This window comes from Geotrypetes seraphini, chromosome 1 (assembly GCF_902459505.1).
Source record: "Geotrypetes seraphini chromosome 1, aGeoSer1.1, whole genome shotgun sequence".
Taxonomy (NCBI): domain Eukaryota; kingdom Metazoa; phylum Chordata; class Amphibia; order Gymnophiona; family Dermophiidae; genus Geotrypetes; species Geotrypetes seraphini.
Genome location: NC_047084.1, coordinates 350,991,314 through 351,010,156, shown reverse-complemented (window position 1 = coordinate 351,010,156; position 18,843 = coordinate 350,991,314). Strand labels below are relative to the sequence as shown.

The 18,843-nt window shown below is 45.4% G+C and overlaps 2 protein-coding genes across 5 annotated transcripts in view; one reads left to right on the top strand and one right to left on the bottom strand.

Moving 5' to 3' along the window:
- ABRAXAS1 (abraxas 1, BRCA1 A complex subunit) overlaps positions 1-18,843 on the bottom strand; it is a 124,873-nt gene that overhangs the window by 104,248 nt on the left and 1,782 nt on the right. Inside the window, exon 1 of one of the 4 annotated variants that reach the window (XM_033963753.1) lies at positions 13,797-14,033. The exons of 2 other annotated variants lie outside the window; for them this stretch is intronic. In XM_033963753.1, the coding sequence (XP_033819644.1) occupies positions 13,797-13,883 (87 nt within the window). In that variant the 5' untranslated portion in view covers positions 13,884-14,033. Of the gene's footprint in view, positions 1-13,516; positions 13,679-13,796; positions 14,034-18,843 lie in introns of those variants that run through there. One more of the 4 variants, XM_033963770.1, reaches the window with a different exon arrangement.
- Positions 13,995-18,843, top strand: part of GPAT3 (glycerol-3-phosphate acyltransferase 3) — a 92,497-nt gene continuing 87,648 nt past the window's right edge. Inside the window, exon 1 of the mRNA XM_033963740.1 lies at positions 13,995-14,175. Coding sequence (XP_033819631.1) covers positions 14,002-14,175 — 174 coding nt within the window. The 5' untranslated portion in view covers positions 13,995-14,001. The remainder of the gene's footprint in view (positions 14,176-18,843) is intronic.

Sequence of the window (18,843 nt, the reverse complement as noted above, 5' to 3'; positions counted from 1 at the left end):
GGAGGAGAGAGATGGTGTGATGAGTAGCCTGTAGCACAAGTTGAGATGAAGGTGCTTTCACCAACCAATCGTCCAAGTAGGGGAACACCTGGAGGTTGTGAGACCTGAGGAAGGCCGCAACTACTATGAGGCATTTGGTGAAGACTCTGGGTGAGGAAGCGAGGCCAAACGGTAGCACCTTGTACTGATAGTGGCGGTGCAGTACCTGGAACCGCAGATAGCGGCGAGAAGTCGGATTGATGGAGATGTGAGTGTAGGCCTCTTTGAGGTCCAGGGAACATAGCCAGTCGTTCTGAGAAAGAAGAGGGTAGAGTGTGGCAAGGGAGAGCATTCTGAACTTCTCCTTTACCAGACACTTGTTGAGGTCCCTGAGATCGAGAATTGGACGGAGGTCTCCCGTCTTTTTGGGTACCAGGAAGTAGCGGGAGTAGAATCCCTGACCCCATTGATCTGGAGGTACTTCTTCGATGGCATTGAGAAGGAGGAGGGATTGAACCTCCCTCAGGAGGAGGGGGGTTTGAGATGAGTGTGAAGCAGACTCTACGGGAGGGTTGTCTGATGGAAGAGTCTGGAAGTTGAGAGAGTAGCCGTGGCGGATGATGTTGAGGACCCACTGGTCCGATGTGATGACCTCCCAACGGCTGGAGAATATGGTGAGACGACCTCCGATTGGTTGTGGAAGAGGTAGCGAAGGTGGAAGACTGGCTATGCCCTGGAGAGAAGAGTCAAAAGGGCTGAGACTGCTTGGCAGGCTGAAGAGGCTTGGAGGGTTGAGTGGCCTGAGAACGAGCCTGAGTATGGTGCTGTTGTTGACGGGGCCGCCGAGGTTGTTGAGGAGGCGGATTGAGTGGCCTGGCTGAGAACCTGTGCTGATAAGACGACTGAGGTCGATAAGGACGGGCAGGCGGAGCCTTCTTCTTTGGTTTGATCAGGGTGTCCCACCTGGTTTCATGGGCGGAGAGTTTCTGGGTGGTGGAATCCAGTGACTCTCCAAAAAGTTCATCCCCGAGACAGGGGGCGTTGGCTAGACGATCCTGGTGGTTGATGTCCAGGTCGGAGACTCTCAGCCAGGCCAGGCGGCGCATGGCTACGGCCATGGCAGAGGCACGGGAGGTGAGCTCGAATGAGTCGTATATCGAGCGGACCATAAACTTGCGCAATTGAAGAAGGCCAGAGATGTGCTGTTGGAACAGTGGGACCTTGCGCTCCGGCAGGTACTTTTGGAGGGCGGACAGCTGTTGGACCAAATGTTTCATATAGAAAGAAAAATGGAATGAATAGTTGTTCGCCCTGTTGGCCAGCATGGCATTCTGGTAGAGCCTCTTGCCAAACTTGTCCATGGTCTTACCCTCTCTGCCAGGAGGGGTAGAGGCATAGACACTGGAGCCCTGAGTCTTTTTTAAAGTGGATTCAACAAGAAGGGACTCATGGGGCAATTGAGACTTGTCGAACCCTGGGATAGGGATGACACGATAGAGGTTGTCCAGTTTACGGGGGGCCCCCGGTACCGTAAGGGGATTCTCCCAGTTTTTGTAAAAAGTCTCCCGTAGGATGTCATGCACGGGAAGCTTGAGGAACTCCTTAGGAGGTTGTTCAAAATCTAAAGCCTCCAGGAAGGCTTGAGACTTTTTTGAGTCAGATTCTAGAGGAAGGGATAGGGCTGCAGACATCTCCCTTAGAAATTTCGAAAAGGAGGACTGCTCCGGTTTGGAGGTGGCATCGGGTGCCGACGGGTCCTCATCAGATGAGGAGGGATCCTCCTCGGTACCGGGAAGGGATTCCTCCCATAAGTCAGGGTCCCGGACCTCTGGTGCATGTCGAGACACCGGGGTGGAAGGTGCGGTATGGCGAGTCTTGGATAAAGATTTTCCAGAGCGCACCGAAACGGTACCAGGAGAGGAGGACCGGCGTCGATCCCGGTCCCGGGAAGTATGACGCTCTGCCTGGTGCCGAGGAGGATCCGTCGTGGTATGGGAGTGAACCACCGGATGGGTATGAAGTTGCTCAGCCGAAAGAATCGGCATGGAGGTGTTGATAGGTACCGAAGGGGTGGATACCGGGGGCTCGGTACGGGGCTCGGGCCGGTCCGGTACCGGAAGGAGCGGTGCCAGGATAGTGGGCAACAGGTGCTCGAGCTGTCGCTGTAACTGTTCCTGGAGTTGAACTTTTAAGATGGCCGAAATACGGTCGTCTAGGGGTGGCATCGGAACCGCTTTCTTTTGCTTCGGTTCCTTAGATGCCGCTCCACGCCCCGGCGATGAGGAGGCCGATGACGAGGCACTCACCGAGATCGGGGCGGAGCGCTTGCGGGGTCGGCGTGAGGCCGGCAAGGTCGGTGTCGCCACCGTAGTTGGAGGGCGCTCAAGGGAAGAGGGAGGCTTCTTAGCCGGCTTACCTGGCGCCAGAGACGCCGATGCGGGGTCGGGCGGTGTCGAAGTAGACGGTGCCGATTTCTGTGGTACCGCTGTCGATGTCGAGGAGTCCATCGCCGACCCGGTGCCGAACAAAAGAGTTTGTTGAATTCTTCGGTTTTTGAGTGTTCTCTTTTTAAGAGTGGCACAGCGGGTGTAGGAGTCCGCCCGATGCTCCGGACCCAAACACTGCAAACACCAATTGTGTGGGTCAGTGAGGGAGATCGGGCGTGCACACCGCTGGCACTTTTTAAAACCGACCTGCGGGGGCATGAAGGGAAAAACAGCCTCCGCAAAATCGAACCCCGAGGCCTGTATAATGGCAACAGGCCCCGCCGGGGCAAAATCGAAAAAAGGGGAAAAAAAGCAAAGTTGTTTTTTTTTTTTTTTTTACAAATCAAAGGAAAAAGAAACCCGAAGGCAAAAGAAGAAAAAATAGGGAAAAAAGCGCGAGCGGGAAGGCAAAAAAGTGGTTTCAACGGCCGTTGAAAAAACACACGCGTCTTCTTCGCTCCGCGGAAACGAAGAAACTGGGGACCACGCACTCCTCCGTCGGGCGGGAAGGCGCACGCGCGGTGCGGCCAACTAGAAACTTCTAGTTAAAAGGTCCGTACCGAGGGCTCCATCGGTGACGTCACCCATGTGTTAAGAATATGCTGCCTGCTTGTCCTGGGATAATACTAGCTATAGTATCATAAAAGAGAATGCAATATTCAAGTTTTCAAGTTTTATTAAAATTTTGATGAATCGCAGTATCATTAATTCAAAGCGATTTACAATTAAAAAGAGGGTCTTAATTATTAACTACAACCAACACAAATGGACCTGACGTACCAATACATATGGAAAGTAGGGAGAACTACAATAAGTATAGTAAAGAATACATACAAGGAAAATACAAATGGAGGGTAAGAAAGTTTAAAAGTAATTATAAAAGTATAGTAGAAAAATTAAGAACTCCCCCCCCCCCAATTCTCAGAGCCTAAGAAAGAATTAATGAGTTTAAGCATCAAATGAGATCAATAGGGATTCCGATAATTAGGTCTCAAAAGCATCCTTGTACAACCAGCATTTTAACCGTCCTTTAAATTTACTCAATGATTTTTCTTCTTTAATAAATTATGGTAGGGAATTCCATATTCTGGCTGCTGCAACTGCAAAAATCATATTTTGTCTAGTATTTATTATACTAAGTGATGGAATTACTAGAAGGTTTTTGTCTTCAGATCTTAAACTTCTAGTAGGAATATATGGAATAATGTACCTTTCTAAAAATGATGGAACTTTGGTTAATATATTGAATGTTAATATTGCTATTTTGTAGGAGATTCTATGAACAATTGGAAGCCAATGAGCTTCTTTAAGAAGAGGCATTACGTGATCAAATTTTTTCCTATTCGTTATAATCTTAATTGAGGTGTTTTGAATGAATTGAAGTCGACGGATTTCTTTAAGAGCTACTCCTTTATAGAGCGAATTGCAATAGTCTAACTTCGAAATGATCAGCAAATGTACAAGAGTGTTCAGTGATGATGGGTCCAAAAAAGATTTACCTATGATCTTTTCTCAGCGACATCTATTTTTCGAAGGGAGGGTGAAGATGCTCCAATTGTGCATTATATAATCTAGTGATACTTCCTCTCCCACTCTCTTTTATCATAGCCTTCCCTAAATCCGACTGTTGAACAATAACTAATTCTTTAAGAACCACTTTTCTAATAAAACTTTAAATTTGTCTATAGTAGAATAAATCACTTGGTGTGAGGCCATATTCTTCTCTCAATAATTCAAAGGGGACAATTTTCCCATCTTCCAACAATTGGCCTAATGTTTTAAGACCTTTCTTCCCCCAAAGATGAAAGGCCACATCAACTTCTCCTGGAGTAAAATTAGGCATATATATATATATAATAGCTGCCCCCATAAAATAATTTTTCTCTTCAATTATTTTATTTTTCATTTTTCAATAACGTATCAAGTATCCACTTGTACAGAAAGGTAAAGTTAAGCCGAAAATAAAATATAATGCAAAATACAATACAAAACAGATTTTATCTGCTATCTTAACAAGAAAAAATATATATAGCTTAACTTTAACTTAAGTCCTCTAAATAAAGAAACCAAGATGTAGAATCAGCGAGAGTATATAATATAGTATTACAAAATAAGAAAAAACTAAAGACTAAAGATTGTATAGGCTGAGAAAGGAGATCAAACAATCAAAGAGTACTCAAATTCCCCCTCCTTTTTTCAGGGAAGCCATTGACAAGAAGGTTGTAAGTTGGCTAGAAGAATACTTATTTTTGCATTTGGTGCAATATCACACATTTTCATGGGTGACGAAGAAAAAAGGTCGCCCCAAGAGCAGTAACTCCTGGCTTTAATAACAAAAATTCACATCGGCGTTTTTGTGTATCTCATGACAGTTCTGGAAACATTTGTATTTTGTACCCTAGAAATTCTTTCTGTTTATTTTTAAAGAAAAGTCTCAATAACCAATTCTTATCAGGTGCTAAAGCAACTGTAAGCAAAAGTATTGCTGGCATTGCTACTTCCCGATCTGAAAGCTCCAAGACCGTAGAGATATTAAGCGATTGTTGACCATCTTCTTTTAATTTTTCTTCCCTTTTAATAGGTAAATAATACACTCAAGTGAATGGCAGCAATAGTTCCTCAGTAATTTCTAAGACTTCCTTTAAGTAACGTTTTAACATGTCTCTAAGAGTTACCTCCGCAACCCTGGGAAAATTAATTAATCTAAGATTATTATTACGAGAAAAGTTTTCTAGAGACTCCAATTTTCTCCTTAAATTGATATTACCGTATCCCTCACCAGTGTTTCAGTAATTTGTTTAGAAACTTTCATTTCCTGGGAAGAATTCAGTGTTGAAGTTTTTAAATCTTGCAAGTCAACTTTAATATTCTTAATTTCATTTTCTTGGATATAAATCTTATGCTCCAACTGCAACAGTTGGGGCTTAATTGATTTAGCTAGATCCCAAATTGTGTCAAGAGTTACCTCTTGGGGTTTCTTTAATGTAAAAAGAGGTCCTTTTGAAGAAAGACTCTCACCAACCGGTGTACCCTCCTGAATATGGTTCTCCTGCTCACGGGCAGACCTCGGTGATGATAGATCCTCAGGTTCCACTGGAATCCTCTGTGATAGCCAGGGATCCATTTCCATGCTCCCCTCTTTGCTTCCAACGGCCTCCGGGGAGAGTCCCTCACCGCCTTCCGATAGTTCCTCCACCCGCGGGGAGCTGGCGGTCCGAGGAGGAAGAGGCACTCTGGCGTTGGGACTCAACATAAAATAATTTTTATCCCAGTAACATCATCTACGTACCTGGATCCACAAATCAAGAGTATGTCGTATTACAGGGTTAGACTTCTTAGCTATTACAGAGGGTTGTGGGAGTTGGAGCCAGCATATTGTTCACAGTGGAAGCGCTCCCAATATCTCGTGTTCCATACATACCCTGTAAAAAAGGGTTTTGGGGGTGTATAGGGCAGTGCACATGTTTCATAAGAACATAAGCAGTGCCTCCGCCGGGTCAGACCATAGGTCCATCCTGCCCAGCAGTCCGCTCCCGCGGCGGCCCAAACAGGTCACGACCTGTCTGAATCACCAGAAGGGGCCCCTTGCCACCTTGGTTTCCCGTTTAAGTCCTATCTTCCCATCGAAGTCCTAACCCTCTGGTCTTGCACATGCACGACCTGGTTGGGTTTCTATACTTTTTACCTGGATACCTCTCTCAGTATCCCACGATCCCTTTATCCTTCAGGAATCCGTCCAATCCCTGTTTGAATCCCTGTACCGTACTCTGCCTGATCACTTCCTCCGGTAGCGCATTCCAAGTGTCCACAACCCTTTGGGTGAAAAAAAACTTCCTTACATTTGTTTTGAACCTATCTCCCTTCAGTTTCTCTGAATGCCCCCTCGTACCTGTTGTCCCCTTCAGTCTGAAGAATCTGTCCCTATCCACCCTCTCTATGCCCCTCATGATCTTGAAGGTCTCTATCATATCTCCCCTGAGCCTCCTTTTTTCCAGAGAGAAGAGCCCCAGCCTATCCAACCTCTCAGCGTATGGGCAGTGTTCCAGCCCTCTTACCAGTTTCGTTGCTCTCCTTTGGACTCTCTCAAGTACCGCCATGTCCTTCTTGAGGTACGGCGACCAATACTGAACGCAGTATTCCAGATGTGGACGCACCATCGCTCGATACAATGGCATGATGACTTCCCGTGTCCTGGTTGTTATGCCCCTCTTTATGATGCCCAGCATCCTGTTGGCTTTTTTCGAGGCTGCTGCGCACTGTGCAGATGGTTTCAGTGATGCATCCACCAGCACACCCAAATCTCTCTCAAGTCTGCTGTCTCCCAACAATGCCCCCCCCAATTTGTAGTTGAACAACGGGTTCTTTTTCCCTATATGCATGACCTTGCATTTTTCCACGTTAAAGCGCATTTGCCATTTGTTTGCCCAGTCTTCCAGCTTGTCCAGGTCCCTTTGCAGGTCCTCACACTCCTCCCTGGACCTAACTCTGCCGCACAGTTTGGTATCGTCTGCAAATTTTATAACCTCGCACTTTGCCTCCTTTTCCAGATCATTGATAAATATGTTGAAGAGTAACGGCCCCAGCACTGATACCTGTGGCACACCGCTCGTGACTCCCCGCCAGTCAGAATATTGGCCCTTTACTCCGACCCTCTGCAGTCTACCCGACAACCAGTGCTTGATCCATCTGTGCACATCCCCTCCCACCCCGTGGTTCCACAGCTTCCTAAGCAGCCTTTCATGTGGCACTTTGTCGAAAGCCTTTTGAAAATCGAGGTAGATGATGTCTATGGGTTCCCCATTGTCTACCCGACTGCTTATTCCCTCAAAGAAGTACAGAAGGTTCGTTAGGCACGACCTTCCCTTACAGAATCCGTGCTGGCTTGTTCTCAGTAGGCCATTCTTCTCGATGTGCTCGCAAATGCCGTCCTTGATCATAGCTTCCACCATCTTCCCTATAATTGAAGTCAGGCTCACTGGCCTGTAGTTCCCGGGGTCACCCCTCGATCCCTTCTTGAAGATAGGTGTGACATTCGCCAATTTCCAGTCCTCTGGTACCTCTCCAGTTTTCAAGGATAGGTTGCAAACATGCTGGATTGTGCCCGCTATTTCTTGTCTTAGTTCCTTCAGAACCCTTGGGTGGATCCCGTCCGGGCCCGGTGATTTGCCGCATTTTAACCTGTCTATCTGCTTGAGGACATCCTCCTTACTTACCTCTATGTGCTCCAATTTTTCGGCCTGTTCCCCACTCATGAGCTCCTCTGAGTCCGGTATATTAGATGTGTCTTCTCTCCTGAAGACCGACGAGAAGAACGTGTTCAACCTCTCAGCTACCTCTTTATCCTCCTTTATCACTCCCTTCCTATCCCCATCGTCCAACGGCCCCACCTCCTCTCTCGCTGGTCGCTTCCCCTTTACGTAACTGAAGAATGCTTTGAAGTTTTTCGCCTCCCTGGCCAGCCCCTCTTCGTATTTCCCTTTTGCTTTTCTAACCTCTCGGTGGCATTCCTTTTGGCATTTCCTGTGCATCTGGAGATTTTCCTCCATTGGGTCCTTTTTCCATCTCCGGAAGGATACTTTTTTGTCATTTATTGCCCTCTTTGCTTCAGTTGACATCCAAACCGGGTCTTTTGACCGCTTGTTCTTGCAGCCTTTCCTGAAACTGGGGACGTACATTCTTTGTGCTTCCTGCAGGGTGTCCCTGAATAGGGTCCAGGCGCTTCCTACAGTCTCCATCTTAAAGATGTTTCTGAGCTTCCTCCCCACCATTTCCCTCATAGCAACATAGTTCCCTTTCCTGAAGTTGAGCGCAGTTGTTGCGGTCCTCCTTACTATGGGTGTCCCCCTTTCTAATGTGAATCTGATCGCGTTGTGGTCGCTGTTGCCTAGTGGTCCTCCCACTTCTACCCCTCTTGCAGGCCCCCCTAATCCGTTTAGGATGAGGTCAAGAGTAGCACCCCCACGCGTTGGTTCCGTGACTAGTTGCTCCATGAAGCAATCCCTCACAGCTTCTACAAATACTGTTTCCCTAGTGCAGTTGGAGTGACCCGTACTCCAGTTTATCCCCGGGTAGTTGAAGTCCCCCATCACTGTTACACTTCCAGTCCTGCATTCCTGTCTCAGTTCAGCTTCCAAGTCGTGTCCAACTCCTTCTGGCGTATCAGGTGGGCGATAGTACAGCCCCAGCTTTATGCCTGCACCCTTGTTTCCCGGCAATTTGACCCATAGCGATTCCAGCCCCTCTGCCTTCGTTGCCATATCCATCCCGATCGAGTAGATAGAGTCCTTTATATATAGTGCTATGCCTCCCCCCTTCTTGTGGGTCCTGTCCCTCCTGTAGAGCTTGTACCCCGGCAGCGCCACATCCCATTGATTCTCCTCCGTCCACCAGGTTTCTGTAATTCCAATTATATCCAGGTCCTCCCCCTTGGCCACGACTTCTAGTTCACCCATCTTGGACATGAGGCTTCTTGCATTTGCGTATAAGCACCGCAGGTCCCGTCGTTTTTCCTCCACCTCCGCATTTATCTGGTCCGCCTCCCCTTGAATTCTGGGCAGTTCTCCTGTTCCCTGTGCTTCTGTTTTGCCTTCAGCCTTTACCCTCGTAGCTTTCGGCTTCCCCACATTCCCGCCACCCCACTTCCCCGCTTTTCCTCTGGGTTTTCTAGCCCTACCGGCCCCCTCTTGGGCTATCATCTCTTGAGCCTCTGTTTGATCCCCCTCGCTTTGTGGCACCCCTATATTGCCCTCAGCTTTCGCCCTCGTGCCACCCAGTCCCCCTGTGTCTCCATGCCCCTTAGTCTCCTCCCAGCAAGCTCCCTTTACCTGATGTTTCCCTCGCTGTCTGATCATAAGATCCACCGGTCCCTCTACTTCCTCCTTGCAGTCAGCCCGTTCAGTATCAATGTAGTGATTACAGGGGCTTATGGGCATGGGTCCTCCTTTCTATGGGTCCCTAACTCACCTCCAAGATGACTTAAGCTGCCTCTGGGCTGGACGACTAGGCTTTCCTATGCCAGGCGACCAAGTGATGATGGTCTGGAGGCTGAAATTTAAAGTTGTGAATAAAATTTTTATGGGGGTGGGGGGGGTTTGGTGATCACTGGGGTAGTGTGTGGGGGGTCTGTGTTATGTGTTTTCAGTGCTTATCTGGTGAGTTTAGGTGAGTTTTTGTGACTTAGACCATGTTTTACATGGTCTAAGTCACAACGTCCAAGTTCCGTCTAGGCTCTGTTGTAAAACTTTCGGTTTTACATGCTGTACGACTAAGTCTAAGCCGGCCCACATCCCGCCCAACTCCCGCCCTTGACACGCCTCCCGAAATGCCATGTTTCGCTTTGGACGTTGAGCGGCACTATGAAGGCCTAGGTCGATTTTAAATGCGTCCAAAACTCAGTTTTATTATCAACGCTTGGATGTTTTTGAGAAATGTTCGTCCAAGTGCCGACTTAGGCCTGTTTTTGGACATTTTCCCTTTCGATTATGAGCCCCATATTGTTTAAACTACTGTTACTGTAAATGTTGTGTGATTTTGCTCTAATAAAAATATTTAAAGTTTAAAAAAATTGTGTTAAAACTTATGGTAAGATGACTAGTCTTTGAAGACTGGCTCACCAGGATCATCAAATTTATACGTGAGTCAACCTTTTTTTTTCTTTTGGGGGAAGGTCATCTCAGTTTATATTCGGATTGGTTTGTATTTGAGTAAATACAGTACTTCTTTAGGTATTGTTTAACAGTTCCAATCAGTTTACATAAAAAGTGATTTTTTTAAGCTAGGGGTCCGCAGGGATCTTCATTTTAACACCTGCAGATCTCACGGATCCCACTCACCCCCATGGATCCTCATCTTACCCTTTTCCCGCTGACCCCCATGGATCCAGCAAGGGAGGGGGGTAAGATGAGGGTTGAGTGGGGTCCATGGGGGTTAAAACTAGAAGCCAAGGGATGATCTACCTTTGATCTGCTTTTTGGAGTATTTATGCACATGGCATGATAAAATGTAAACCTGATTTGACTCTGAACTGGTATATTTAAAACACTGCCACTTCCTTTGTCTAATCTCCAGGGACTCTTTAGGATAGACCTTTACACGTTTTTACTATTTACCACTAGGTGAATATTCTGTGAACCCCTCAATCATCCTAAGTGTCTTGCCCCTTGCACTCAAATATGCACAAACTTGAAAGTTTCTGTATAGAGAAAAAAACATGGCCTGTCAGCTACCAAATGGCCTTTTAAAACAATCCTCTCAGGAGGAAGACACCTGAACATTTATTCTGCATCTAACATGAGCCCTAACTTGTTTCTCGAGAGCCACACAAGTGAGTAACTTCAGGCTAAGAGAGGGTTTAACCAAGATAAAAATAAAGCAGCCATTGTGTGGTGTCTGCAGGGATTCACATTTTAACACCTGTGGACCTTACAGACCCTCTCACCCTATGGATCCTCATCTTATCCCCCTCCTGTGGATCCAGCAGATTGGCAGCTGTGTCAGGACAGGGTTAAGATGATGATCTGTGGGGTCTGGAGAGGTGAGCGGGATCCGTGAAGTTCATGGTGTTAAAATTAGGAACCCCGAGGACCCTACGCTTTAGATCCTTACCCTACTGTGATCAAGACTACTAGTTTGTACATCTACTCCCTCCTTATACTACTGTGATCAAGACTACTAGTTTGTACATCTACTTCCCTCCTCCTTACCCTATTGTGATCAAGACTACTAGTTTGTATATCTACTTCCCCCCTCTTTATCCTACTGTGATCAAGACTACTAGTTTGTACATCTACTTCCCCCTCTTTACCCTATTGTGATCAAGACTACTAGTTTGTACATCTACTCCCCCCTCCTTACCCTATTGTGATCAAGACTACTAGTTTGTACATCTACTTCTCCCATTGTGATCAAGACTACTAGTTTGTACATCTACTCCCCCTCCTTACCCTATAGTGATCAAGACTACTAGTTTGTACATCTACTTCCCCCATTGTGATCAAAACTACTAGTTTGTACATCTACTTCCCTTATACTGTGATGAAGACTACTAGTTTGTACATCTACTCCCCCCTCATCCTACTGTGATGAAGACTACTAGTTTGTACATCTACTCCCCCCTCATCCTACTGTGATCAAGACTACTAGTTTGTACATCTACTTCCCCCACCTCCTTACCCTACTGTGATCAAGACTACTAGCTTGAACATCTACTTCCCCCACCTCCTTACCTTACTGTGATCAAGACTGCTAGTTTGTACATCTACTCCCCCCTCCTTATCCTACTGTGATCAAGACTACTAGTTTGTACATCTACTTCCCCCTTTGTGATCAAGACTATAAGTTTGTACATCTACTTCCCCCATTGTGATAAAGACTACTAGTTTGTACATCTACTTCCCCCCTCCTTATTCTACTGTGATCAAGACTACTAGTTTGTACATCTACTCCCCCCTCCTTATTCTATTGTGATCAAGACTACTAGTTTGTACATCTACTCCCCCCTCCTTATTCTACTGTGATCAAGACTACTAGTTTGTACATCTACTCCCCCTCCTTATTCTACTGTGATCAAGACTACTAGTTTGTACATCTACTCCCCCCTCCTTATTCTACTGTGATCAAGACTACTAGTTTGTACATCTACTCCCCCTCCTTATTCTACTGTGATCAAGACTACTAGTTTGTACATCTACTCCCCCCCTTATACTACTGTGATCAAGACTACTAGTTTGTACATCTACTCCCTCCTTATACTACTGTGATCAAGATTACTAGTTTGTACATCTACTCCCCCCTTATACTACTGTGATCAAGACTACTAGTTTGTACATCTACTCCCCCCTTATACTACTGTGATCAAGACTACTAGTTTGTACATCTACTTCCCCCTCCTTACCCTATTGTGATCAAGACTACTAGTTTGTACATTTACTCCCCCTCCTTATTCTACTGTGATCAAGACTATTAGTTTGTACATCTACTCCCCCCTTCTTATTCTACTGTGATCAAGACTACTAGTTTGTACATCTACTCCCCCCTCCTTATCCTACTGTGATCAAGACTACTAGTTTGTACATCTACTCCCCCCTCCTTATTCTACTGTGATCAAGACTACTAGTTTGTACATCTACTCCCCCCTTATACTACTGTGATCAAGACTACTAGTTTGTATATCTACTCCCCCCTTATACTGCTGTGATCAAGACTACTAGTTTGTATATCTACTCCCCCCTTATACTGCCTTGATCAAGACTACTAGTTTGTATATCTACTTCCCTCCCCTTACCCTATTGTGATCAAGACTACTAGTTTGTACATCTACTTCCCCCCTCCTTATCCTACTGTGATCAAGACTACTAGTTTGTACATCTATTCCCTCCTTATAATACTGTGATCAAGACTACTAGTTTGTACATCTACTCCCCCCTCCTTATCCTACTGTGATCAAGACTACTAGTTTGTACATCTACTCCCCCCCTCCTTATCCTACTGTGATCAAGACTACTAGTTTGTACATCTACTCCCCCCCTCCTTATCCTACTGTGATCAAGACTACTAGTTTGTACATCTACTCCCTCCTTATTCTACTGTGATCAAGACTACTAGTTTGTATATCTACTCCCCCCTTATACTGCTGTGATCAAGACTACTAGTTTGTATATCTACTCCCCCCTTATACTGCCTTGATCAAGACTACTAGTTTGTATATCTACTTCCCTCCCCTTACCCTATTGTGATCAAGACTACTAGTTTGTACATCTACTTCCCCCCTCCTTATCCTACTGTGATCAAGACTACTAGTTTGTACATCTACTTCCTCCTTATCCTACTGTGATCAAGACTACTAGTTTGTACATCTACTCCCTCCTTATACTACTGTGATCAAGACTACTAGTTTGCACATCTACTTCCCCCCTCCTTTCCCTATTGTGATCAAGACTACTAGTTTGTATATCTACTTCCCCCCTCTTTATCCTACTGTGATCAAGACTACTAGTTTATGCATCCACTGCCCCCACACATACACACTTTTTTTTTTTTTTTTTTTTTTTTACCGTTTTGTACATTACTTTGGCGACATCTCAGAAACCGGTCTCTACCAATTAAAGTTCCCCAAATCCATGCTCAGAGTAGCTCTCTCGCTCACACATACACACTCCGTGTACCGGAGGAAGTTCGGACACACAGAAGATTTAGCACTGTAAAAGTGAAAGTACGGGCTGCATCACTGGAAAAATGGGCTGAGCTGGGCGCGCGGACACGCCAGCTGTGTACACACGAAGGAGCCGCACGCAGACTCTTCACACGGCCGTTGCTGCAGTCGCTACTACTCACAGTGTCTAGGTCCGAGCTCAGGTGCTGGAAAGCGAGAGCGCCAAATACGAAGCCCGAGATAAGCGCGCTCGTGCTCTCCCCCTCCATTCCCTTCCTGTCGCAGAGGGAAGGAGGGAGGGAGAGAGGAGGGGGGAATCGGGCGACCGCCTCCACTCCCCCGCACGGCGGCCAAGTCTCTGGCTCCACCCGGCCTGCGACTCCGCGAATGGCAGCAAAGGCGAGAGAATGTTTGGAAAGAGAGACGTGCTGCTGGAGGGCAGCTATAGCTAGCCGGGGCCGTGCACGCGCACAGAGACCTCTGCTGGAAGGAAGGAGTCCTATCTCATGGGCTCGGGCGGGAGTTGTTGAAAGGCTTTTGCTGCTGGGGATTTTCTCACAGGTTGGTTAATAACTGGAAACCAAATCATTTAACGTTAAGGCTTCTGGGGCTCTTTTGCCAAGAAGCTGTACCTGTAGTGGGTTTCCTCAATGCAAATCCATTTGCAAATAATATACAAAGGCATACAAATACAATCAGATTAAAATTATTTTTTTTTTTTAATCTGATGCAACAGAGCTATTAATCTACATTAATGATAATTTTCAGACATATATTTAATCTAGATCAAACTTTTAATACTTTGCAGGATATTCCCAACTTATTAGCTAAAGAGAACCAACATTTGTGAACTTGCAAAACAGATTGCCACCAGACTTGAACGTTGAGTACAGAATTGTCCTTCCAAGTACCTAAAATTGTTTTTATGGCAGTTGCCAAAAGAATATACAGCAGCTTCATATCTGCTTGATCCAGAGATACTGTAAAAGCTAAAGCTCCAAATAATATAATCTTCAAGGATAATGGCTTTTTAATAAGTATTGCAGAATTAATTCTCCTTACCCGCATTCAAAAGTCATGAGTATGCTGACATTCATATGAGATGCAACAATGTATCCTGGTAATTTTTGCAAGACCAGCATAAATTATTAGGTGCTAAACCCACTACCAACATTCAGGTGTCCAAATAGTCAGATGAGGAAAAAAAATATAGAGATTGCATAATGCTAGCAGTTGAAAGTGGGTTGAGTTTAGTCCAAAATAAGGACCACTGTTTTTTTGAAGGATAAAACTTTTTATCCCAGGACAAGCAGGCAGCATATTCTTCTATATGGGTGACGTCATCCATGGAGCCCTGGTACAGACAGCTGCTAAAGCGCTCTTGCACTTCAAGAACTTTAGAAAGTTTGCGACTCACTGCACCACGCATGCGTGAGCGCCTTCCTGCCTGACATAGACGTGCGGCTCCTCAGTTCTCAGTTTTCCACGGAGCTATTAAGTCGTGTGTGAAACGATTATTTTGCTTTCCTGCTCACGCATTCACTGATTTTTCTTTCTTCTTTTCTTCTTATATAACATAATTTTTTTTTTTAAAGTAAACTTTTTTCCTTTATTTTTTTGCTCTAGCCATTTTTGATGGCGGGGCCTTTGCCTTCGGGTTTTGATTTGGCTGAGGCGGTTTTCCCTCCCATGTCCCGCCCATTAACTGGCTTTAAAAAGTGCAGCAGGTGCCAGCGCACTATTTCCCTAACTGATCCACATAAGTAGTGTATCCAGAGCCTTGGCCTGGACCATCGCGTAGAATCTTGTACGCGCTGTTTGACACTTCAGAAGCGTTCCATAAAAAATCTGCTCCTTCTAAAGTCTATGCTACTGTTCCTCCAGGGCAAGAAAGTTGGACGATGGACAGATTTGGCAGATGTCTCTACCAGAATTCCATGCTTTCTAATAGAGTCATCAATTACAATTTTTATTTTACCGTATTTTTCGCTCCATAAGACTTATGGAGCAAAAAATACGGTAAAATAAAAATTGTAATTGATGACTCTATTAGCCAGCATGGTTCAGAATTTTTTTTTCTTGGTTTTTCTTCCTCTACACATAGGTGTGTCTGGTGAGCCTGTTTATTGGACTGAGTGAACAATATTGAATTAAAGGAAATAGAGACCTCACCTGAAGCATAATGATACAAAAGTACATTAAAAGGGGCACTAAACATAAGAATAGCCTTACTGGGTCAGACCAATGGCCCATCTAGCCCAGTATCCTCTTTCCACAGTGGCCGATCCAGGTCACTAGTACCTGTCAAAAACCCAAAGAGTAGCAAGATTCCATGCTACCATTCCCAAGGCAAGCAGTGGCTTTCCCCCATGTCTGTCTTAATAACAGACTATGAATTTTTCCTCCATGAACTTGTCCAGACCTTATTGCTTGGTTGAAAAGGATAAGATTGAGCCTCATATCATACAGAGACTAGTAATTGTTTTGGACAACAAGAGATTGCAGTACAACCCTTAGCAGTGCCTTATTCTATCTCTTCAGAGAACCAATAGGGTCAATTTTTTTCCTCATAAGAGGATAAATGCACTTCTAAATAAGAGAAGGTATGCACTAGTATAAACACTGAGCTAACACCACTAAAGGCCTCATGAATCCAACATAAAAAAGGGAGGAAGCTTAAACTGGTTTAACAGCAAACACTAATGAAGCCACAAACCTCAACTCCGAAGCCCTCTAAGGCTCCTGGCTGGGCCTCCACAGTTCTCCCAATGGCAGAGTCAGCCAGGTGAGTACAATGTTCCTAGGCCAGAGGGAAGGCAGGCGAAGCACTCACCTTCTGCAGAAGAAGCAGCAGCTCTTGGGCCTGGCGCTCGCTCATCTTCCGAGAAGGACACTCCCCGCCGCCGTTTTTTGGCAGCCTGACCGGCACCTGCTTCCTCCTGCCACTGCACTCCACGGCCGCGGAAGAACTAAGGGCAACAGTTCGGTTAAGCCGCTACATATATAAATAAATAAAACAGCAGCGCATACTAACTGCAACCAATCTTGGAGTGGCGCGGGACCAAGCAGGAAACGCAAAGGTTGCGCTCCTGCATTATGCGCTGCTCTGCAACGAGACAGTCCAACTGCCAGTTAAAAAAGGTACCGGAGGGAGGTGTATTCGCTCCATAAGACACACCCACTTTTCCATCCCCTTTTGGGGGGTGGAAAAAGTGCATCTTATGGAGCGAAAAATACGGTACCTGTTATCTTAAATATTGGGTAAAACAAATGCCAAACTATTACAAGTATCTTCCATCTCATAGGAAGTCAGAGTTCCAGCACGTTTAATACTCTCACTTAACTCCAGCAGCATACAGTACAATCCTCATACGATGCCTTTGAGCTGTCTTCTTGAGTTTCTGCAATGTCTGTGGCCATGAGAAGGCTTGCATGGCTAAGGATAGCAGATATAGATGCTAACCTCCAGGATCGCTTAGCTAATATTCTCTGCCTTAGGGATGAGCTTTTTGGGGACACTATTGAAAATGCTCTAAAAAACTTTTAGAGCATGAAAAGTCTTTCAGTTCACTCCTCAGACCTAAACCTAAATCCTCTGCCTCAAAATCTTCCAAGCCATCTTTTTCATATCAGAGGCGTTATACACCAAAGTCTACTCCTTTTTCTAGGCCACACAGCCTCAGACCTTTGCTACTTCTAAGTCAAATCATTCTTTTTGACCGATTACTCAAGAGCATAACTTCATCACTGTAGCTTTGCCTCTTCCTCTTCCCATTGGAGCTCATCTTCAACATTACCATCATCATTGGCAGCTAATCACCTCCGATCTCTGGGTTCTCAATATTATTCCAGAAGGCTATTCTCTTCATTTTCTCGACATTCCTCCAGATTATCCTCCAAGAGAGTTTCCTTCCACCACTCTGCAGTCCTCTCTTCTTCTCCAGGAAGTCAAATCTCTGCTCCTTCTCAATGTCATTGAGAAAGTTCCTTTAGACCAGCAGAACACGGGGTTTTATTTCCGATATTTCCTCGTCCTGAAGAAGACGGGAGGTCTTCAACCGATATTGGACCTCAGAGCTCTCAACAAATTTCCTGTCAAGGAAACATTTTGGATGCTGTCTCTGGCATCACTGTATCCCCTGCTGGATCACAATGATTGGTTATGCTCTCTGGATCACAAGGAGGCTTATACTCACATCTCCATTCACCCAGCCTCTCGCAAGTTCCTCAGATTTCAGGTGGGAAATCATCATTACCAATACAAGGTTCAGACTTTCAGTCTTGCTTCATCTCCCAGAGTTTTTACCAAGTGCTTGGTGGTGGTGGCAGCCGCCTTGAAAACTCACAGTTTCCAAGTCTTTCCCCATCAGGACGATTGGCTCTTCAAAGATCCTTCATCTCAAGGTGTTATTGTAGTGACAGAACAGATTATATTGTTCCTGCAAAATATGGGATTTGAAATCAACTTCCCCAAATCTTAGTTGCAGCCTTCTCAGACTCTTAACAATTTATCGGAGACCTCCTAGATACTGTCCAGCTCAAGGCATTCCTTCAACAACATCAAGATGCTTTGATACAACTTGCCATCAAGTATCCCTGCTCACTTCAATCTCTGCGAGGAACATGATGGTTCTCCTAGGTCACATGGTCTCTACAGTTCACATGACTCCTTTTGCCAGATTTCACCTATGGATCTGTTTGCAGGCTCTCGGCCCACTTTCCCAACACATTACAATAACATCTTCTCTACGACAATCTCTTCAGTGGTGGATGCTCTCTACCAATCTTTCCAGAAGGTTCTCATGACAGACTTGTCAACCTACACTTGGGGAGCTCATCTGGATGGTCTCTGTACTCAAGGCCACTGGTCCACCATAGATCGTCGCCATCACATAAATCTGTTGGAACTCAATGCTTTTCAGTGATTTTCAATGCTCTCAAGGCTTTACAGCATCATCAAGATCAGGTCATTCTTATTCGTACAATCAAGTGACTATGTACTACGTGAACAAGCAGGGAGGAACAGGATGCCTTCTCCTTTGCCAAGAAGCTCAAAAGATTTGGAATTGAGCAATTCTTCACAACATTTTTCTGAAAGTTGTTTACATTCAAGGGGAGAAAAATTCACTAGCAGACAAATTAAGTTACATCCTCCAACCTCACGAATAGACGCTGAACTCAGCAGCTCTGCATCAAATTTTTCTCAGTGGGGAATCCCTCAGGTAGACC